The 23,837-nt window shown below is 41.9% G+C and overlaps 2 protein-coding genes, 1 long non-coding RNA gene and 1 pseudogene across 4 annotated transcripts in view; all 4 read right to left on the bottom strand.

Annotated features, from left to right (window-relative positions):
- The window catches only part of IK (IK cytokine), a 375,513-nt gene that overhangs the window by 21,306 nt on the left and 330,370 nt on the right, over positions 1-23,837 (bottom strand). The window lies entirely within an intron of this gene.
- On the bottom strand, positions 3,392-23,824 carry LOC125443429 (protocadherin alpha-5-like). Of its 2 annotated transcripts, none has more exons than XM_048515548.1 (2): positions 21,157-23,821; positions 3,392-3,410 (listed from the first exon to the last, which is right to left on the bottom strand). In XM_048515548.1, the coding sequence occupies exon 1, from the start codon at positions 23,712-23,714 to the stop codon at positions 21,204-21,206; it is 2,511 nt and encodes an 836-aa protein (XP_048371505.1). In that variant the 5' UTR covers positions 23,715-23,821; the 3' UTR covers positions 3,392-3,410; positions 21,157-21,203. The 2 variants fall into 2 exon arrangements, with proteins under 2 accessions (XP_048371505.1, XP_048371506.1); XM_048515549.1 differs by lacking the exon at positions 3,392-3,410 and adding an exon at positions 3,456-3,637 and having other exon boundaries at positions 21,383-23,824.
- Positions 12,815-20,697, bottom strand: LOC125443443. Its single transcript, XR_007246122.1, has 2 exons — positions 20,661-20,697; positions 12,815-13,660 (listed from the first exon to the last, which is right to left on the bottom strand). It is a non-coding gene; the product is annotated as an uncharacterized LOC125443443 (long non-coding RNA).
- LOC125443433 lies at positions 14,427-16,753 on the bottom strand (annotated as a pseudogene).

Consider the following 23,837-nt stretch of genomic DNA (forward strand, 5'->3'; position numbering starts at 1 on the left):
AATGTTGTGAAATGTGAGATATCAGCTTTTTAAAAACTTTCTAAATTTGATAAAAAAAATTTGTCAAGGTGGAGCTAATTTATGGTGATCCTGTAGGGTTTTCAAGACAAGAGATCTTCAGAGGTGGTTTGCCATCGTCCGCATCTGTGTAGCAACCCTGGACTTCATTGCTGATCTTCCATCCAAATAACGACTGACTCAGATCGGCTTCTGAAATCTAAAGATTGGGTGAGTCTGGGCTACCCAGATCAAAGCTTCAGTTAATTAAGAAGTTATAAAATGATAAAATTGACATCCAATCAAAAACAAAAGAAACTAAAGATTTCATTTTGTTTCAGTTATTATGTTTACACTTACATATAAATCCCTTTTGTTTGGATTTTTTTACACTAATTTGAGTGTTTTGGGCTAACCTAGAAGTTTCTATACAGGTTTGTAGAGTGATCCCCTGTCCACCCCTGGCAGATTATTTTTATTCACAAATTGGACACCATGTTCAGTATCACATATAACTTAAAAAAATACCTTGGCAACACGGGCACTATCTTGCATCCAACGTCATATTCTCATTTTTTTAAAGAAACACATGGATATTTCAAAGGATGGTTATTTATGCAGAAAATTGGCTTCACTGACATATCTTGCTTTATATTAAGTGGAATTACCACAGTATTCTATAATAACTTAACATTATAAACCAAAATGCATCCATAACATTCAATAAGCATCAACAAATGGGGACTTGGCTGGTTGATATAAAATAATGTCATTCTCACACAAATTCTGCTTAAAACGATGGTTTTTGTCGTGGATGTTCTCAATAGCACTTCCACATTTACTTCTTCTCAATGAAATTGAAGTACAGTCAATATTTTTAAAATACAAACTACCACTACCATGAATAAAAGTTTCAGAAATTGCTGATCATTTTACAAAACATTCAGCCTAATCCCAAGCATATCCACTCCTAACTCAGTCATATCGGTGATTGATTCCAAGCAATGGAGTCTAGGGATGGAGTCTAGCAATGAAGTCAACCTAACAGTCTTACAATTGAAGTGGTATTTTATAACAGAAGTTAATACGTTCACCTCTGTTTTCGTTCACATTCCAGTTAGTTATTAAGCAAGCATAATAGTGGCCTATGAGCTATCCCATTCCCACGAGAACCTTTGAAAGTTTAATAGTGTATATGGTCTAAGGATCATCAACAAAGTGCTATCAGCATCCTCACTAAACTTCAGTTTCAAAGATTCTTGAAATAAATTTGTCGATTATATACATTTGTGCTGTGAAAATGTCCTGAATCGTGCTAATACTACACAAGTAAAGATAGATAGATATTTATTACGGCCTTTTGGCCAGCCAGTAGTTTAAAATCACAGTACATGTGAATACATAGCACTCCACTTATACAAAAATATAATATAAATTAAAATCCATTATAAAATCTATTAATAAATAACATTAGCTTCAGGCATTATTACAGTCCTCATCACACAGTGCAGCTCTTTGTCTTAATAAGGAACTACGCATGTTGTGTACCAATATACAAAATTTAGCTACCTTCTGTGAAATGGCAGAAACACGATCTTCTAATAATATTCTTACAGAATTCGTATCTGAGTTATCTATGAATGGATATACATGCCGAGTAAACAATGGTTGGATCAACAGCTTCCTTTCACCTTCATGTAACTTGCAATGCAGTAAGATATGTGACATTGAGTCTACTTCCCCTGAGCCGCACACACAGGTTCTCCTGTACCTTGGAATATTTTGGAATCGTCCCATCAGATTAGCTGACAGGAAGGCATCGAAGCGAGCCCTAGAAAAAGCCCATCAGCTTCTTGCTGATGTTATATCAGATAGATAAGGTGCAGCTGAAATACCTATCCATGATTTTAGTGGTTTATATAGAACAGGTAGCCGGGGAAAATCTGTTTGCATCTCAATGTCAGTAAGACGTTGGTGGACCATACCCATTGCTCTGCTACTTCCAATCTCCAAAAGTTGCATTGGATCAAGACCATACTGTCTAAGTTTTGATATAATCTTTTCTAGCCATCCAGGGTAGGGTGTTGCTGCCAATAATGAAGGCATTAATCCCTGGGGACAGGAAAGCACTTTAAGCCAGTATTTGATGGTTAATTTCCAAAAGATGGTCTCAACTTTGGCCATCCCTGCTTCTTGCCTTAATACCACATTGGCTGTACATTTCGGTGTATTAAACAAGTATCTCAGAAAAATCGATAGGACTCTCTCCAATGGCACAAAATCTGAAATCATTGCCAACGGAGCACCATAGGTCAATTGGGCTAAGGCTTTGGCCTCAACAGTCTAACTGCACTTGGGATGAATCCGTTCCCCTGTGAGTGAAAAAACCTCAAGATTGCCTGTGAACTTCTTTGAGCCGATTGAATAACTGATTGTACATGGGCTGTGGGTTTCCCATTGTATTGGTACACCACTCCTAAATATTTGAAACTTTTTGTTTGCTCTATCTGTTGCCCTTTCAGCTGCCATACTACACAAGTAAAAAGACTGTGTAAAGGTACAATTGAATAATCACAAACAAAAGGGGGAAACATATATAGGTTCATGTGATGGGGGGCCTATAATTCCACGTTTCAACAAGAGGCTGTGAAATGTGAAACTGGGGCAGGGGTGAGTTAGATGAAAGTCTGTCGTTGCCTTAGACTGGCCTTGGCGAAGTAACAAAGAAGCAGGGGAAATGACCAAGAGAACAGTTTACCAGATGTGTGTGCGTATGTGTATAGTATAGTCCAGTGTTTTCCAACCTTTTCGATGTCACAGTACCCTTGACATCACTCTTCATATCTCACAGTACCCCTGCCATCCTCCCACCACCTTCCAGTTTCACTGCTTGCCACCCCCCAGCTCCCCCTCCCAGGGTGAAGGGAAGCACGGGGGTGGGGGGGTGGGAAGTGGCTGCTGACCTTGCGGCAGACCCTGCCCCCTGGGCCAGCTCTATATCCTTGCTGGTGCCGGTGGGAGACACCGCAAAAGTGAGGGGGGCCAGTAGCATTGCTGTGGTACCCCTGGGACATGCTCACAGCACCCGAGGGTACCACGGAACCCTGGTTGGGAATCGCTGGTATAGTTACTTGTTAACATTGCTTACTGATCCTTTGCAAGGCATGCCATTATCAACTGCAGTTTTATCAAAAGTTCAGGAAAGTATGATATATGTTAACCAAGAACTGAGAAAAGTGTCACAGTTTGGATCCTATTGTTCTGTTGAGTCCCATAAAGGACAAAATAAGATCAATCAAACTAATTCTCCAAAATGAGGAATATTTGCAAATCTAAGTACTCAATATAGATAATTATTGAAATTCAGCCAAACTAAAATACTTTAAAATTCAGAACTTAATTACTAAAAAAAACTTCTCATTTAGAGTCAGACATATTGAATAATACGAGAAAGGAGTAAATCAGAATGCATTACTAACCGTTGTGCAGAGCAAGTCCTGCTGTTTCCCACTCTCAGCACAAGCAGGAATGTTGGGGCTGAAGACCATGAGGTCGCTCTTGCCTCCAGGCTCCCCACTCACCCCGGCCAGGATGTGGCTGTGCCGATTGGAATCTGACCAGCTGCCCACTTCACTGGCACTTTTGGCGTGGCAGTGCCAGGGCGTTGCATCATAGCCTCATGCTCCTGCGCTCTGGCGCCATGGCGCCACACAAGGATCACCAGAAGGAACAAGCTTGACCTGCTGGGCAGAATGGCGATGAGTCAGGTAGGGTGGCGAGCCCAAAGGGCTTTGCATTTCCTGCTATCCTGGGAAGTCGAAAGCATCCGCTGTTGATGGCCTGCTTCTTGGCCACCAAAGACACACGCTCCCGTTGGCTGTGTGGCTGTTTGACAGCATGGGAGAAGCTTGCAGAAGTCCCTTCACTACAACCAACACATTTTGGCGTCCTCCATCTCCTACCTCATCCAGCATCCGAAAGTTGGTGGATTTCACCTGCGGCTAATAACCCTTACTCGGCCAAGGGACCGCATTTCAACACTATCATGCAGCTCGCCAATAGCCGGGCATTGTAGCGGAGTCCCTGGCATCCCAGGGTACGACGGATTTTGCCCAACATGTGTCCAGAGGGTGCAGGGATCACTACCACCAAAGCAGGAGGCTCCTCCACAGGCTGGAGACACTGCCGGTGCGCTGGTTGTCATTCTCGGGCTCCCAAACACTAAAGGAACTTGGATAGATCGCTTCTACTGTTGCCACACAGAGAAGGGAAGACCAGCATCCTTGGCCCTCACCTGGAACTCCCAGCAGCTTCTAGCTCCTGTAATCCAAAGGGCTGCAGGGCATACTGGCTTCCCACTCTCCGGGAGAAAGTGCACCCGGGATATGTAGCTCGACTTGGCTGACCAGGAGCTTCTCATCCCAGCCAGTGAGCTGACCAGAAGCATGCTCTCCAACCCACATCTGGGTCTGAAGCAGACACTCGTGAAGATGCTGAATCCAGGTGGGTTGTTCTCCTTTACGCAAAGATTGGTATAAGGGCTGGGCAAAAGTGGGTAGGACATTGTCGTTCTATCTCACTTCAATTGGCACTACTAGGCTGGTGCTAGCTGAACAATGGGGTTTCCCCATGATCTTGGACCTTCAACTATCAAACCCATACTCAGCTACCTGCTTTCTTTCAAGATCTAAGGGGCTCTGAAAGTACCAGTGAGTAGTAATTCTTCCAGAAAGTGGACGTCTCGGACTTGGGGAACTCGAAGACTTGGGTGACCCACAAGGAGCAATTCTATTTTCCCATTGGCTCCAGGAGTCTCTGTCTGTGACACTGATCAAGGCTACCACACGGTCCCTGGGATGGGGAATCCTCTTGAATCACTCGTGACAGGGGCTTTAAAACAGGGATGACGCTGACCTCTAAAGCGTGTCAATCGTTTACATCCGAAAAGCACCTCGATTATCCTGCTTCCGCGTACAATGCCCAGACAATGACAGGAGGTTCCTTTATCTTTTGCTGAAAATGCACAGATCCAAATTCATTAATATCTTCAAAATCCACAACTCCATTCACTTTGACTTCCCCTGTATTGGAATTTATGCTAAAAATCTTTTGGAAATCTGGTGATACGTGGATACTAAAAGAATAAAAGATTTCTTTATTTACTCCCCTTTTCTAATCATAAATCAGTAGCAACTTCAAGATGTTGCATAAATCTCAGAGTTCCAACAGCTGCATTTTCCTGCAATTGCACCCTGCTGTAAACTGACTGGTTAAAGAGACTCCGGAGGGTTGTCATTTGTACTATCCAGCATGACATTGGTATGAAGCTAGCCCGGAACTGTACCAATGAGCTGTGGTTGGCCCCCATCAGGTAGAAGCTTTCGTCAGGTAATAATCGATGCACAGAGAGTCACCTCCCTGTCAATAAATGGCTTCTTTACAAAACAATTGCTAAAAAAAGTTTTTTTGTGTGTTTCATCTCTCTCTTTCTGCTCCTATTGTGAAAAATTCACCTTGGAACTGAACTTTCGTAGCTCAACTGAACATTAAAACCAATATCATCAGAAGTCTGGGGCTCCTTCAGCAGGAACTGAGTAACTGCCAGGGAACAGTTATGCCATTCTGCCTGTAGCTCAAGGATTTTGCTCTGCTCTGCAAGGAAAAAAAAATGGGGGCATTGTCATTTTATAATCCCTGATCTCCACCTCGACATGGAGGATCCTCAAGAGGAAACTTATCCACAATCCACCTCCGGTGGAATGGCACAAAGAAGGCTCTTGGCACACAGCTCCTCCCTGTCTATCCTGGAATTCACAAACAACATCCCATTCTTACTGCACATTTACCTCCGTGAAATCCCCTTGTGCTCTTTGGAAACCATCCGGAACATCCTGTGAGGCACAACTCACTCCCACCTCCAGCCCTTAGATCCTGGGCGATCAGTGACTCATTCAAAGGAGTGCCATGCTGCAGGATTCCCATCCGGCACGGAATAATGGAGCTGGCTGCACCCATTTCCTGTAGGCTGTGTGGAATAAAACCAGCTGCAGCAGCCGCCTCATCCGCCCAATACTGCCCGTCCAAACAGCCATGCACCCAATTCAAAAGCATCGTAAAACACGAGATCCTTTCAACAAAATACAGAAATCCCTTTGCTTTGAAGAGCAAAGAATCCAATGATGTCCTCCTGTTACGGTTTGTTTTATTTAAATCCTTTCAATTCCAATAGATTCCATGAGGGTTGTAATTCCATGTCTGTGATTCCTCTATTGTTACAGGCAGAATTTTATGGGCGAGGGAGGCTCTTGATTTCAGTCTTCTTAAATATTTTCCTGAGGGCTGCAAGTGACCTCTTTGTGACTGAATTTAGAAACTGACACTCTACAGCATGTCTCAAGTACTTTAGTGACCGGAACAGTTTCTTCTCATCCTTTGCTTGTCCATTTGGTTTGGTAAATTTTGATTTTCAAGTGAAGTTCTTAGCAACCGTCTGGTTTTGCTCTTGTAATGTCACCAACAGGCAACACTTGGCTATTGGTAGCAGCTTGGACAGTCCTTCAATCTAATGTGGCCGATTTAAATTTACTGAGGAAAGTGTTGAACGCATGGCGCTGCCATCCAGCAATGTCCTTGATGTCTTAATATTTAACTCAATGGGTCCTTTAGAAGGAGGAAGGTACAGTGACGATATAATGCATACTTCACAGAGTGCCCCCTTGTACGAGGCGGAAGTGATACGTTTCAACCACCATCCCTTCCATGTAACAAAATGATCACCAAACAAACATTACTTTATAGTCATAGTTTTGCAATGTTCCTCAGGGAAGATGAATGTTTTTTCTTCTGTAGATTTGAACAAATAAGGCTCTTCCATTGCAGCAAACATGTGGGAAAGAAGTGTTCAATGGCTCAGAAAGTCCAGGGATCAAATAGATAGCATATCTGCCTGGACTCAGTCAGTCCTCTTCAGTCAATGGCCCCTTTCGCACATGCAAAATAATGCATTTTCAAACCACTTTCACAACTGTTTGCAACTGGATTATGCCATTTCCGCAGCAACTTGTGCCTAAAGAAGCACTGAAAGCGGTTTTGGAGTGCATTATTATTCTGCATGTGCGGAATGTGGAGACAATGTCTTTCTTCAGTCTTTCTCAGACTTCTCTCCTCAGCCCCGCCATCCCATTCTGCAGTCCAGTAATGTTGGAGTTTGTAACTAGGAGTAGCACCTGAACACTGTCTTCTTCAGCCTGTCATAGCCCAAAAACTTCTTTATAATGCAGCTGCTTTCCCAGCAACATGAGGCGCAGATACTCCCTCGTATATTTTAATCCAGGATTGACTTCGCCAAGTAGTTGTAAAGAACAATAACTGAGACAAATGAGCACAGGCCTAGCTGACTCCGCTTTGGTCAACTCAAAGCTGACTCCATCCAGCAGACCCTTGACTCATAGTCCAACTCCATAGCCATCCATCCATTTCTTGGTCGGTAAATGAGTATCTCACTCATAGTTGGGGATAAAGAGTAGCCGGGGAAAGCAATGGCAAACTATCCCACAAAATTGGCTTGCCTATAAAATCACTGCTCGCAGTTGTACCCCAGGGTCGGATACGACTGAAGGGGAAACTTTACCTTAATATCAATGCTGCATTCTACGTGGGGCAGGGCAACTTTGGGCAACACCCCTTTTTGGAGATCACTGGTGATCAGACACTGAAAGAACCTAACAAATGTCTATTATTCTTCTCTGTAATAAAAATGGCAGAACTGTCAAAAGCGTAACTATTTTAGGGCAATATTGATGAGACTTTGAATATAAGGTTCTAGTACTAGCATGGTTCCTTTTGGAATGCTCTTTGACAACAACAACAACAACAACAATAACCCAAATTTGTTCCCCAGAATGGCCCTCAGTGTCCCCTTATGAAGTGGTGGAACCTGGTGGAGGATTAAAATGGGGAAAGCCCCGGACGAGATATCATCTTGACCCCGGGGTCCTTGAAATGCATGTGATTGGTGGGCCCCCACTCCTAGCCACCCTGTGTTCCTCACACACAAATTCAACAACTCTGAAGGTATAATTCCCAAATCCCTGGTTTATTGGCTGATAATCATCATCATCATCATCATCATCATCATCATCATCATCATCATCATCATCATCATCATCATCTACGGCTGGGTGTACCATAAAGGCCACATCAACTGTTGATGACTATCAGAAAAGAGGAATACAACATTGCAAAGTGGACACAAAAGCCAATATTAGTATTATATATAATTATATATAATAAAGTCTCTTCACAAATTTATCCATATCAACCTAGAATTAAAAAAGAGAACAATAGAATCAATATCAACATTGTAGACCAAACTTTACAACCTTACATATTCTGCACTAGATTTATAGCATTCTGTTAAACAGAAGGTTAAGCTTTGGCATACTGATCCAGGGTAGACAGAGGTGCCCAAGATCTCTTGCCCATGCTTAGCCTGAGTGCTTGGTGTCCCTAAGAAGTAGAAGTGATGGATGGACTAGAGCCTCAATGAGAACAAAGATTCAGAATTCCCTGCTCTCACCACCATGGGGAAACTTGGATCACTCATTCTCCTCACTCAATATATACTACCTCCCTCAAGGCAAGGTTATCTTTGAGGGTAATTAAAATGGATAATTGGAGGGAAATGTATGTAATGCCACACTGGAAACTTCTCCTAAAGGAAATGGTAGGATAAAAGTCAATTAGTAAATAGCCAATGGGCAGGTCTTAATGGCAGGTCTACCAACTCCAACTCTACAGCTTCTACGATACCTGCTGAGGGCCCTTTTTAGAGAGGGCCAGGCTTGATCACTGTTATCCATACAGGATGCTGGACTAATACAAAATGCACTTTGCATGTGGGACTGCCTTTCTCAAGGAACTAAAATGCAGAGCTTCAACTGATTCAGAAGTAAAAGTTCTAAGAGTGTTAGGCAGAGTATAAGAATTAAAGGGATCATCAACACTGACTTTACCAATTTACTTCCAAACAGGTGTTCTAAGTGTTGGATTACTATCTCAATAGCCATATATACTGTCTAAGAAGCAACAACGTGAAAAGGCCGTCAGTTTTTCCTAGAAAGCCTGCCTGCTAAGCATCATTGCCTCAATAGTTTGTGCTGTGTATTGTTTTTAACAAGAACTTACAAAACCAATGTATTTAAAATAGGAGGAATACAATGGCAGAGAGCAGCAAGAGCAAATGTCAGTACTACAAATCCAACCTTGTCCATCATCTCATGGATGTAATGTGTTGCATTTGGAAGCCTTCACATAACCTAGCAAAAGTTTCCAGAACTTCCAAATGATTGGTTTTGTTGTTTAACAAGATTGGTGTCTTTGAGTATGAATGGGTTCCTATAATCGAATAATTTGCCATCCTGTGGAACTCTCTGGCATTTGTCATTAAGGAGTTTTCTTAATGAGAAAAACTATAGGGTATTGGATACATTACTGTGGCATCAGGAGTTTGGAACTTCCACCCACACAAAGAATATCCTTGACTTTGGTGCCAAAACTTACAATATTTTGTGCACCAATTAAAAAAACTGTTCTGTCAAACATTGGTATAATCCAGCTTGTTTTAATGGGAGTTTCTTATTTCTTGACCCCCCAAAAGGCTATTATGGCCAGCGCTGGTACATTGTATTGCATATCAATATATGATTATCTGCTTTGGATTTTTTGCTTAAAAAAAATATTCCATTCCTACTATTTTACTTTATTATTCTAGAACTTTTGTTGTTTTGTTTGTTTGGTGTATTGAGCTTTTTTTAGTATGTTTTATCACCATGGTTTGGATTTAGAAATGTTTGTTTTGCCTGCTGATGTTGAATATTTGTGCTTCATCTCATGTTAAACTGGTTTGAGCCTGCTGGGTGTCACTGCCTGAATAAGATTGAATAAATAGCATCTAATACACACTAACATGTGTGTACCTTTAAACAATAGAATTATAATAATATTATTATGGAACCCGGCATTTCCACTCCAGGCTCATCAAATGCTTTTTTTTTTCTCTGTATCAAAGAAATTATTGAGTTGGTGTGTCTTGGGCTAGATCTCTAAGAAGAAAACTCATTTTATTAGCAGCAAAGTCTTTGGGCAATCATGCAAAACCTTCTGCCTGGGCAGAATATAGTGTTTTCTCTACAAGTTAACTGCACTGGAGGAGGAAGGCTCTCCATGTTCCAAAGGAAGCTGCCACTTTTATCTGGAGAAGAGCATATGGTCTTTTTTTTTCAAAATCACAACTCCTATCCACACAGTGATACAAGTTCAGTATAGCATATAGCTTACCCAACCTCCATTGTACTTAGCACTTTTTTTTTCTTCAGGTTGCTTTTCCCTTCATACTGGCTGTGGCTGCAATGCGTCCGAGTGGAAGATCCACACACTTTGCCTTCTAATTAACTTCAACATCATTCAGCATGCACTGGAACTATAACTCACTAGGTGCAAGTAAAACCAACCACATCCCTAGCTCTAATCAGATGCTATATGCTCTTTCAGGATAATTTTGCACTAATCTCACATTAAAACAGCAATAGAGGAGAGTCACCATCCTGTTGTGGAAAAAGGTAAATGGCTTCAGTAGCTATTAACATTTTTTTACATCAATTTGTTAATTCCAATCCCAACATTTTTTTTCTCCTGCTGGCTTGTGCATTGCATTTAAGTAGCAACTGAAATGATACAATTCCATATCCATTTTGGGTGGATAGAAAGGTTCAAAAGTGAAAATCAGTTTTTTATATGATGGGTTTGATGTCTGAGTGGGTTTTTTCTTCTTTTGATTTTGTTAGTAGGATTTCCCTGAGGTGTTCTCCCTTGCTCCATTTTTGAATCAGACTCTTAATATCTTCTTTGTTTACAAAACAATGGTAACAAGAATGATGCTTGATTAGACTTTGGAATACTGTAGTGTAGGATGAACACAACATCCCCACTTCTTCAGAGAGCAGAAGTAGATCCCTCCTCCTTATGAAAGGAACAAATTAAAAGAAGGATGCACTTCTGCAAGCCAGGGGGATCAAGGGTCCATTAAATGCAGGAAGCACGGGATGAAATATAAGCATATAAATATCAAACCTAACCAAGCACAATAGAGGAAACACTCACCAGTTACGCTAAACAAATTAACACATATAATAAGCGGGAAATCCTGGTTATTGCAATAGGGGATAATGATCGCAAATGGGATAAAATCAGAAGTATCTGTTCAATCCTGAGGTGAGATAGAATGAACTTTTTCATGAATTCTAATTCAGCATTCTTAGGCCAGAATCTCCCTTTGAATTCTGTCAAGAATCCTGCCAAAAAAATTGCTGAATATAGCAACTGTCCTGTGTCAAATGAATCCCTTGCTTAGTTCCACGATCCCAGCAGGAATACTGGAGTTAATCATTGATTGTATGTATATTTGACACATAAATGCAATCTAGATACTGAATCATGCATTTCACACTCAGTCTACTATCATTTTATTTTGTTTGTTTATTTCTTTATTTATTATATTCATAGTCCATCCTTTACCATCAAGACAGGCTCAGTGCAGTTTACAATAGGCAATATACTATACTAATAAAATAATAAAAATATTAAAAATGTTAAGCCCTCTGGTACCCTAAAACCCAATGTATAGAGTGAAAACTAATCAGGGGTGCAGGGAACAAATAAAGGGAAGAGTAATAAGGAATTCTCTGAGAGGGAAATAAGTGACGGGACAGGGGAACAAGAAAGGATTGGGAAGAAGGGGGGGGGAATTTCTGAAAAGGGTTAAATCATTCCCTCCCAACAATGACACAGCTAGTATATTATGACCTAACTAACGCTTTAAGAGTTTATAGAAGTATGAGAAATCATTGATAACAGCTCTTTTAATGTCCTTATTATGTTGTATGATTGCCGTATTGTTTTAACTTGTGGTTCTACGAGGTTTTAGTATAAATTCTTGTGATTATAGATTTGTTACCTGCTTTGAATACTTAGCACATAGTAGAAAGGCCGGATCAACTAAATTCATGCAAGACCGAAAATGAAGGAAAAACAGAATGCACTGCTTCATTTTCTAGATACTGAGAAAGGGCATCTAGACCAAGAGTTGAATGATAGAATAGTTCAACAAGTATTAGAAATATACTTCTGTGTCTGGGAGGTCAAATGTAAAAACTGGATCCTCTTCCAATATATATGACAGCCTGATAACTAAGGTATCAATAAAGAGCCACTTATCAGATGCATTTTATCTATCTTAGCATGACACTCAAATAAATGTGCTGAGATTCAGGAAAGCCTCATAAAGATGACAGGAAGGTCCTCATCCTAAACAAATCTTCATATGAGAGCAGGACCTGTTAATTAAGAGAAGCACCTAAGAGTATGGAATAAAAGATTTACAGAAACGCTGCTGATCATTTGACAAAACATGCAGCTTAATCTCCAAGCATATTCACTTACTAATTAAGTCCATACTGGGTATTTTGATTCCTAACTTGGTGGAGACCTAGGGACCTTGACCTAACAAACTTTAAAATAGGAAGTAATGATATGACCAATGTAAAGTTAACCACGTTTACACTTCTGATGTTGCAGTTCCTACATTCCACTTAGTGGGAAACAAGCTTATTGTTACACTATAAAGTGGCCTGATAGGTATCCTATTTCCAACAGAAGGGACTTTGGGAAGAAAGTGTAATAATGCTATTACCAATGTGGACTAAGGATCTCCAACACACTAATATTGTCAGCGGCATCCTCTCGGCTCCAGTTTTAAGGGTTCTTGAAAGAAATTTGCCATTTATTTGGTAATTGGTAATTTAATTTATATACTGCCTCCCCCGAAAGGCTCAGGGTGGTGTACAACAACATAATATAGCATCAATAAACATCACAACAGTAATAATCATAATATCAAGTAGCAACAGCAATAAACCATATTTCAAATATCAAAAACATCAGCAATCATGATCCAACAAAATACAGCATCAGTAAATATAGCAACAATAATCAAATATCAAGAAGTAACAACAATAACATAGCATTATAAAACAGCATTATGAGCAACGATAAACGTAACTAACATTATAAACAGCAAACAACAGTAGCAATATATAAGAAATAAAACAATACAGCAATGAATAAACAATAAACATATGAAATCAGTTAAACATTACATCTGAGATGGTGACTATATACGAACTTCTAAGCATTATTAAACTTCTGGACATATTAAACCTAACGGTAACCCTTACAATAATAGCAGCAATTAACTAACAAACTTTACTAACTTAATAACAGCTAAACACAATACAATCCCCAACAATATACACAAAAGGAGTTAACTAACCTAACCCGCCCTCTACATTCCTAATGTTTTATTATATAAATTTGTGCTGTGAAAATGTCCTGAATTGTGCTAATACTGCTCAGGACAGTATAAAAGCACAATGCTATAAACGAAAACTAAAGGTGGAAATGTAAATTGGGTTCGTGTGATGCAGGGCCTCTAATTCCAAGTTCCAAGATGCAGCATCACAACAAATCCCTACATACAGAGGGAGTAAGCAGATACTCTGTGGAATGGTGGGGGTGGGGGAGATGAGTTAGATCAGTGGTTCTCAACCTTCCTAACCCTTTAATACAGTTCCTCGTGTTGTGGTGACCCCCAACCCTAACATTTATCCTGGAATACTACATTTATCCATTTTAAAGATGGAGAACACTGATGCAAAGAGTCTTAGGCGACCCCTGTGAAAGGGCCATTCGACCGCCTCCCTAAGGGGTCCCAACCCCCAGGTTGAGAACCACTGAGTTAGATGGAAGGAAAAGTATTTCATTGGCTTACACTGCCTATGAGGAAGCAACAAAGAATAGGGGAAATTGTCAGGCGGATAGTTTGTCAGGTGTAGAAAAAGATCTCAGACATCTATAGTTCATTTTCATAGGGCTCCGAGGACCTCCAGAGAGAGAGACACCAGTAGGAGAACATATCTTGAGACAACAGTAGATTGGTGATCATGTGAGAGTTATTTTTTAAAAAAACCCAAGAAACAAGTGCTCAAAATGGATTATCATTGACACTAAGCCTAAATAAAATATTTCCAATTTCAATACTTTCAATAACTCAAAGAACTTCATATTCAGAGTCAGAGATATTAAATAATACGAGACAGGAGTAAATCAGAATGCATTGATACTAACCCGTTGTACTTGCAGAGCAAGTCCTGCTGTTCCCACTCTCAGCACAAACGCAGGAATGTTGAAGTTGAAGACCATGAGGGTCGCTCTTGCCTCCAGGCTCTACCTCTGCGCCAGGATGTGGCTGTGCCGATTGGAATCACGACCAGCTGCCCTTCACACAGCACACACCAGTGTGGCATTAGGACGTATCATATCGCCTCCTTCTCCTCGCTCTGGCAACGCAGAGCCACGTACACGAGGATCACCAGAAGGAACAAGCTGGACACGGAGCAGATGGCGATGATCAGATAGAGATTGGCAGTGTCTGCCAGGGGCTTTGCATTTCCTGCTGTCCTAGGAAGCCGAGCATCTGATTTGATGGCCTGGCTATTGGCCACCAAAGACACACTCAATTTGTGGCTGACATGAACTTGCCGTGGTCCTTCACCACAACCAGCACATTTTGGCTTCCGCCATCCTCTACCTCATCCAGCATCCGTGTGGTGCTGATTTCACCACTGTACAACCCCACTCGCCAAGGGCCACTGTTTCCTTCATGCAGCTCATAGCGAAGCCAGGCATTGTAGCCGGAGTCAGCATCCAGGGCACGGATCTTGCCCAACATGTGTCCAGAAGGTACAGGGATTACCAACAAAGCAGGAGGCTCCTCCACTGACTGGGACACTACAGGTGTGTTGTCATTCTCGTCCAACACAAAAACCTGGATGGTCACATTGCCAGATAGAGAAGGAAGACCAGCATCCTTGGCCCTCACCTGGAATTCCAGCAGCTTCATCTCCTCTCATAATCCAAGGGCTGCAGGGCATACAGCTTCCCACTCTCCGAATGCACCGAGATGTGCTTAGCTCGACAGCGGCCAGAGCTTCTCATCCAGCCAGTAGCTGACCAGCATGCGCTCGGACACATCTGGGTCTGAAGCAGACACTGTGAAGATGTGAGCTCCAGGGGGGTTGTTCTCCCTCACAAAAATTGTGTAGGAGGGCTGTGCAAAAGTGGGTGCATTGTCATTCACATCACTGATTGGAACCAACAGACTGATGCTGGCTGACATTGGGGGGTCCCCCTGGTCTTGGACCTTCACTATCAACCCATACTCAGCTACCTGCTCTCGATCTAAGGGTTCGGAAAGTACCAACGAGTAATAATTATTGAAGGTGGACGTCAGCTTGAATGGGAACTTGGGTGGCCACAAGGAGCAATTTATTTTCCCATTTGCTCCAGAGTCTCTATCTGTGACACTGATCAAGGCCACCACAGTCCCTGGTGGGGAATCCTCTGGAACTGGCACAGACAGGGATGAAACTGACACCTCTGGCGCATTGTCATTCACATCCAACACCTCAATCACTACTTGGCAGTGCCCAGACAATGGAAGGTTGCCTTTATCTTCAGCCACAATCTGCAGATCAAATACATTAATATCTTCAAAATCTACATTTCCTTTCAATTTTACTTCCCCCGTGTTGGGATTTATGCTAAAAACCTTTTGGAAATTTGGTGGAACGTGGTCACTAAATGAGTAAGAGATTTCTTTATTAATTCCTTCATCTAAGTCAGTGGCATTGAGTGTAATAACCAGAGTTCCAGCAGCTGCATTTTCTAGCAGTTTCACCCTGTAAACTGACTGATTGAAGACAGGGCGGTTGTCGTTTGTATCCAGAACACTGATGACCAGCCGAACTGTTCCTGTGAGTTGTGGTTGGCCCCCATCAGTGGCTGTCAGTAATAATCGATGCACAGAGGTCACCTCCCTGTCCAATGGCTTCTTTAAAACAATAGCTAAAGGTTTGTTGTGTTCATCTCTTTTCTGCTCTATTGTGAAAAATTCATTGGAACTGAGCTTGTAGCTTAACTGAGCATTAGAACCAATATCAGAATCTGAGGCTCCTTCTAATGGGAATTCAGTACCAGGTACAGTTATCAATTCTGCTATGCTCAGGATTTGCTCATTTGCAGAGAAAATGGGAGCATTGTCATTTATGTCCCTGATCTCCACCTCGACATGGAAGATCCTCAGAGGCTTATCCACAATCACCTCCAGGTGAACGACACAGTCCTTGTTCTCGGCACACAGCTCCTCCCTGTCTATCCTGGAATTCACAAACAACATCCCATTCTGCACATTTACCCTAAGTAATCCTTGTGCTCTTTGGAAACCATCGGAACATCCGAGGCACCAGCTCACTCACCTCCAGCCCCAGATCCTGGGCGATGCGGCCCACAAAGGTGCCATGCTGGGATTCCTCCGGCACAGAATAATGGAGCTGGCCGCTCCCCATTTCCCAGGCTGTGTGGAATAAAACCAGCTGCAGCAGCCGCCTCATCACCCAATCTGCCGTCCAAACAACCATGCCCAATTCAAGCATCAAAACAAAAAGAATCCTTTCAAAAATACAGAAATCCCCTTCTTTAAAAGAGCAAAGAATCCAACGATGTCCTCTGTACGGTTGTTTATTTAATCCTTTCAATAGATTCCAGGAGGGTTGTATTCCATGTCTGTGATTCCTATTGTGACAGGCAGAATTTGCAGGGAGGAGCTCTTGATTTCAGTCTTCCTTAAATATTTTCTGAGGCTGCAGTGACCTCTTGTGACTGAATTTAGAAACTGACACACTGACTGTTCACATTTTAGTGACCAGTTTCTTCTCATCCTTTGTTTGTCCATTTGATTTGGTAAATTTTGATTTTCAAGTGAAGTTCTTAGCACCGTCTGGTTTTCTTATGTCACCAACAGGCAACACTGGCTTTGTGCACTTGACAGTCCTTCAATCTAATGTGTGATTTAATTCTGAGGAAAGTGTTGAACATGATGTGCCATCCAGCAATGTCCTGATGTCTTAACATTTATCTCAATGGTCACAAGGAGAGGGAAGGAGAGATAAATATTATGTATATGCACAGGTGCCCTCAGACGGAGGAGAAATTCATCTAGTTTCAACTACCATCCCTTCCATGTAACAAAATGATCACCAAACAAACATTACTTTATAGTGATAGTTTTTGCAATGTTCCTCAGGGAAGATGAATGTTTTTTTCATTCTGTAGATTTAAACAAATAAGGCTCTTCCATTGCAGCAAACATGTGGGAAAGAAGTGTTCAATGGCTCAGAAAGTCCAGGGATCAGATAGATGGCATCTCTGCCTGGACTCAGTCAGTCCTCTTCAGTCAATGGCCCCTTCCGCACATGCAAAATAATGCATTTTCAAACCACTTTCACAACTGTTTGCAAGTGGATTGTGCCATTCCGCACAGCTTCAAAGAGCACTGAAAGCAGTTTGAAAGTGCATTATTCTGCATGTGCGGAATGAGCCAATGTCTTCTTCAGTCTTTCTCAGACTTCTCTCCTCAGCCCCGCCATCCCATTCTGCAGGCCAGTCATGTTTGAGTTTGTAACTAGGAGTAACACCTGAACACTGTCTTCTTCAGCTGTCTATACGCCAGAAACTCTTCATTAGCGGCTTTCCCAAACATGAGGAAACAGATACTCCCAGTATATTTAATCCAGGATTGACCAAGTAGTTTGTAGAGAACAATACTGAGCAAACAAACACAGGCAAACGGGAAAATCTGACACTCCAACCTTTGGGCCCTTCTGCTCAAAGAGGCTGCAGAAAAAACATGGAACGTGCCATGAAGCTGACATCACTTGGAGCCATGGATATTTGCCAGGTGACACATCACAGATACACCTGACAGAATATCCAGGGACATCAGTTGTTCTCTCACTTCAGATGAGTCCATGGTACATCCTTGAACTAGTATTATACATTCAATGCTAGGTGTCAACATCATTGAACCCTGTATTTTATAACTAATTGACTCAACACACAACCTTCATGCTGATATCCCACTTTGCATGGGTTTGCCTTTTGAAGACTGTTCAGAAGGTTCAACTGATTCAAGTAAAGTTCTAAGAGTGCTGGCAAGTATAAATTAAAGGGATCATCAACACTGACTTACCAATTTACTTCCAAGCAGAATTTCAAGTGTTGATTACTATCTCAAGCCATATACTGTCTACAAGCAACAACGTGAAAGGCCGTTTTTCCTGAAACCCTGCCTGCTACATCATTGCCTCAGTTCGTGCTGTGTATTTTTTTAACAAAACTTACAAACCGATATTTAAATAGAATACAATGACAGGAAACAGCAAACAAATGTCAGTACTACAAATCAACTTGTGCATCATCATGGATGTGTTGCATTTAGGCTTCACATAACTAGCAAAAAGTTTCCAGAACTTCCAAATGATTGGTTTTTTTGTTGCTGGTGTCTGATATGAATGGGTCCTGTCAATTTGCCATCTGTGGAACTCTCTGGCATTTGTCATTAGGTTTTTCTTAATGAGAAAAACTAAGGGTATTGACATTGCTGTGGCATCCAGAGTTTGGAACTTCCACCCCACAAAGACTTGACTGGTGCCAAAACTTACAATATTTTGTGCACCAATTAAAAAAACTGTTCTGTCAGCAGCAAGCCTTTATTGGCATAGACAACAGTACAACAATAATAAAAAAACGGATTAAAAAGCATATACAATACAGGAAATAAATGTTAAGTCGAAGGAAATCTACTGGCATTTATTAATTTCCAGGAGAAAGTCTGCCACTATCATACAGAGAGAAAAACTGTTCTGTCAAACATTGGTATAATCCAGCTTGTTTTAATGGGAGTTTCTTATTTCTTGATCCCCCCCAAAAGGCTATTATGGCAACTGGTATTTTATTGCTATCAATATGATTATCTCCTTTGATTTTTAAAAAATATTCCATTCCTACTATTTTACTTTATTATTCTGAGCTTTTGTTGTTTTTGTTTGGGTGTGGGAACTTTTTGTATGTTTTATCATGGTTTGGATTTAAATGTTTGTTTTTGCCTGCTGACGTTGAATATTTGTGCTTCATCTGCGTTAAACTGGTTTGAGCCTGCTGGTCTCACTGCCTGAATAGATTGAATAAATAGCATCAATACACCTAACATGTGTGTTCCTTAAACAATATAATTATAATAATAATTATGGAACATTTCCACTCAGGCTCATCAAATGCTTTCTCTGTATCAAGAAATTATTGATTGGTGTCTTGAGCTAGATCCTAAAACTCATTTTGATAGCAGCAAAGTCTTCAATCATGCAAAAAACCTTCTGCCTGCAGAATATAGTTCTTTCTCTACAGGTTAACTCTACTGAAGGAAGGCTCTTTGTTCCAAAGGAAGGTGCCACTTTTATTTGAGAAGAGCATACGGTCTTTTTCAAATCAACTCTATCACACAGTGATAGAGTTCAGTAGCATAAACACTAGCCTCCATTGTACTGCCTTTTTCTTCAGGTTGCTTTTCCCCTTCATACTGGCTATTGGCTACAATGTGTCCAGTGGAAAGTCATTACCTTTGCCTTCTAATTAACTTCAACATCATTCAACATGCACTTCAAACTATACTCACTAGTGCAAGTAAAACCAGCATCTAGCTCATCAGATGCTATGCTCTTCAGGATAATTTTTACACAATCTCCACATTAAACAGCAATAGGAGAGTCCTATCTGTATTGAAAATGGAAATATAACATTTTTTTTACATCAATTTGTTAATTCAATCCAACATTTTTCTCTGCTGGCTTGTGCATTGCATTAGCAACTGAAATGATGCAATTCCATATCCATTTTGGGTGGATGAAAGGTTCAAAAGTGAAAAATCAGTTTTTATGATGGGTTTGATGTCTGAGTGGGTTTTTTCTTCTTTTGATTTTGTTAGTAGGATTTCCCTGAGGTGTTCTCCCTTGCCGCATTTTTGAATCTGACTAATTAATAAGCACCTAAAGTATGGAATAAAGATTTCAGAAACTGCTGATCATTTGACAAAACATGCAGCTTAATCTCAAGCATATTCACTCCTAATTAAGTCATACTGGTATTTGATTCCTAGCAGTGGAGCCTAGGGACTCGACCTAACAAACTTAAAATTGAAGTAATATTTTATGACAGAAGTTAACACGTTTGCTTCTGTTTTCGTTCACATTCCACTTAGTGGAAGCAAACGTATTGTTACACTATAGTGGCCTATAAGGCATCCTATTTCCACAGGGACTTTGGAAAGTGTAATACTGTACAGGGACTAAGGATCTCCAACACACTATTGTCAGCATCCTCTCTAAACTCCAGTTTTAAGGGTTCTTGAAAGAAATTTGCCATTTATTTGGTAATTGGTAATTTAATTTATATACTGCCTCCCCTGAAAGGCTCAGGGAGGTGTACAACAACATAATATAGCATCAGTAAACATCACAACAGTAATAATCATAATATCAAGTAGCAACAGCAATAAACCATATTTCAAATATCAAAAACATCAGCAATCTTGATCCAACAAAATACAGCATCAATAAATATAGCATCAATAAATACAGCATCAATAAATAATCAACCTTCCTAATGCCGCAACCCTTTAATACAGTTCCTCATGTTGTGGTGACCCCCAACCCTAACATTTATCCATTTTATAGATGGAGAACACTGATGCAGAGAGTCTTAGGCGACCCCTGTGAAAGGGTCATTTGACGGCACCCCCAAGGGGTCCCAACCCCCAGGTTGAGAACCACTGAGTTAGATGGAAGGAAAGTATTTCATTGGCTTACACTGCCTATGAGGAAGCAACAAAGAAAAGGGAAAATTGTCAGGCGGACAGTTTGTCAGGTGAAGAAAAAGATCTCAGACATCTATAGTTTATTTTCATAGGGTTCAGGGGCCTCCAGAGAGACACCAGTAGAACATATATCTTAGGGCAACAGTAGATTGGTGATGTCATGTGAGGCATTTTTAAAAAATCCCAAGAAACAAGTTAAGTACTCAACATGGATTATCATTGACACTAAGCCTAAATAAAATATTTCCAATTTCAATACTTTCAATAACTCAAAGAACTTCATATTCAGAGTCAGAGATATTAAATAATACGAGACAGGAGTAGATCACAATTCATTACTAACCGTTGTGCAGAGCAAGTCCTGCTGTTTCCCACTCTCAGCACAAGCAGGAATGTTGGGGCTGAAGACCATGAGGTCGCTCTTGCCTCCAGCCTCCCCACTCACTCCTGCCAGGATGTGGCTGTGCCGATTGGAATACGACCAGCTGCCCACTTCGCTGGCACACACCAGCGTGGCCGTGCCAGGACCGTACATCATCGCCTCCTTCTCCTCGCTCTGGCATCGCAGTGCCACGTACACGAGGATCACCAGAAGAAACAAGCTCGACACCGAACAGATGGCGATGATCAGGTAGAGATTGGCAGTGTCAGCCAAGGGCTTTGCATTTCCTACTGTCCTAGGAAGTCGAGCATCTGTTTTGATGGCCTGGCTATTGGCCACCAAAGACACGCTCAGGGTGGCTGTGGCTGACATGGGGGGCTTGCCATGGTCCTTCACCACAACCAGCACATTTTGGCTTCCTCCCCCCTCTACTTCATCCAGCATCCGCGTGGTGCTGATTTCACCACTGTACAGCCCCACTCGCCAAGGGCCACTGTTTCCTTCATGCAGCTCATAGCGAAGCCAGGCATTGTAGCCGGAGTCAGCATCCAGGGCACGGATCTTGCCCAACATGTGTCCAGAAGGTACAGGGATTACTACCAAAGCAGGAGGCTCCTCCACTGACTGGGACACTGCAGGTGCGTTGTCATTCTCGTCCAACACAAAGACTTGGATGGTCACGTTGCCACACAAGGAGGGCAGCCCAGCATCCTTGGCCCTCACCTGGAACTCCAGCAGCTTCAGCTCCTCGTAATCCAAGGGCTGCAGGGCATACAGCTTCCCACTCTCCGAATGCACAGAGATGTAGCTCGACAGCGGCCAGAGCTTCTCATCTAGCCAGTAGCTGACCAAGGCGTTCTCGGCCACGTCTGGGTCTGAGGCAGACACTGTGAAGATGTGAGCTCCTGGTGGGTTGTTCTCCCTCAAAAAGAGTGTATAAGAAGGCTGTGCAAAAGTGGGGGCGTTGTCGTTCACATCACTGATTGGCACAACTAAGCTGATGCTGGCTGACATTGGGGGGTCCCCTTGGTCTTGGACCTTCACTATCAACCCATACTCAGCTACCTGCTCCCGATCTAAGGGCTCTGAAAGTACCAGTGAGTAGTAATTCTTGAAGGTGGACGTCAGCTTGAATGGGAACTTGGGCGGCCACAAGGAGCAATTCAGTTTCCCATTGGCTCCAGAGTCTTTATCAGAGATACTGATCAAGGCCACCACGGTCCCCGGTGGGGCGTCCTCTGGAACTGGCACAGACAGGGATGACACTGAAACCTCTGGCGCATTGTCATTCACATCCAACACCTCAATTATCACTCGGCAATGCCCAGACAATGGAAAGTTGCCTTTATCTTTTGCTACAATCTGCAGATCAAATTCATTAATATCTTCAAAATCCACATTTCCATTCACTTTGACTTCCCCTGTGTTGGAATTTATGCTAAAAATCTTTTGGAAATGTACTGGAATTTGGTTACTAAATTCGTAAGAAATATCCTTATTAATTCCTTCATCTAAATCAGTGGCATTGAGTGTTATAACCAGAGCTCCAACAGCTGCATTTTCCTGCAATTGCACCCTGTAAACTGACTGGTTAAAGACTGGAGGGTTGTCATTTGTATCCAGCACATTAATGACTAGCCGAACTGTGCCTGTGAGCTGTGGTTGGCCCCCATCAGTGGCTGTCAGTAATAATCGATGCACAGAGGTCACCTCCCTGTCCAATGGCTTCTTTAAAACCAACGCTAAATGTTTGTTGTGTTCATCTCTTTTCTGCTCTACTGTGAAAAATTGACTGGAACTGAGCTTGTAGCTCAACTGAGCATTAGAACCAATGTCAGAGTCTGAGGCTCCTTCTAATGGGAATTCAGTACCAGGTACAGTTATCAATTCTGCTATGCTCAGGATTTGCTCACTTGCAGAGAAAATGGGAGCATTGTCATTTATGTCCCTGATCTCCACCTCGACATGGAAGATCCTCAGAGGTTTATCCACAATCACCTCCAAGTGAATGGCACAAAGAAGGCTCTTGGCACACAGCTCCTCCCTGTCTATCCTGGAATTCACAAACAAAATCCCATTCTGCACATTTACCTCCAAGTAGTCCTTGTGCTCTTTGGAAACCATCCGGAACATCCGAGGCACCAGCTCACTCACCTCCAGCCCCAGATCCTGGGCGATGCGGCCCACAAAGGTGCCATGCTGGGATTCCTCCGGCACGGAATAATGGAGCTGGCCGCTCCCCATTTCCCAGGCTGTGTGGAATAAAACCAGCTGCAGCAGCCGCCTCATCACCCAATCTGCCGTCCAAACAACCATGCCCAATTCAAGCATCAAAACAAAAGGAATCCTTTTAAAAATACAGAAATCTCCTTCTTTAAAAAAGCAAAGAATCCAATGATATCCTCTGTATGGTTGTTTATTTAATCCTTTCAATAGATTCCAGGAGGGTTGCATTCGATGTCTGTGATTCCTATTGTGACAGGCAGAATTTGCAGGGAGGAGCTCGGGATTTTCAGTCTTCCTTAAATATTTTCTGAGGCTGGAGTGACCTCTTGTGACTGAATTTGGAAACTGAAG

The sequence above is a fragment of the Sphaerodactylus townsendi genome, linkage group LG14, assembly GCF_021028975.2.
Source record: "Sphaerodactylus townsendi isolate TG3544 linkage group LG14, MPM_Stown_v2.3, whole genome shotgun sequence".
NCBI classification, from domain to species: domain Eukaryota; kingdom Metazoa; phylum Chordata; class Lepidosauria; order Squamata; family Sphaerodactylidae; genus Sphaerodactylus; species Sphaerodactylus townsendi.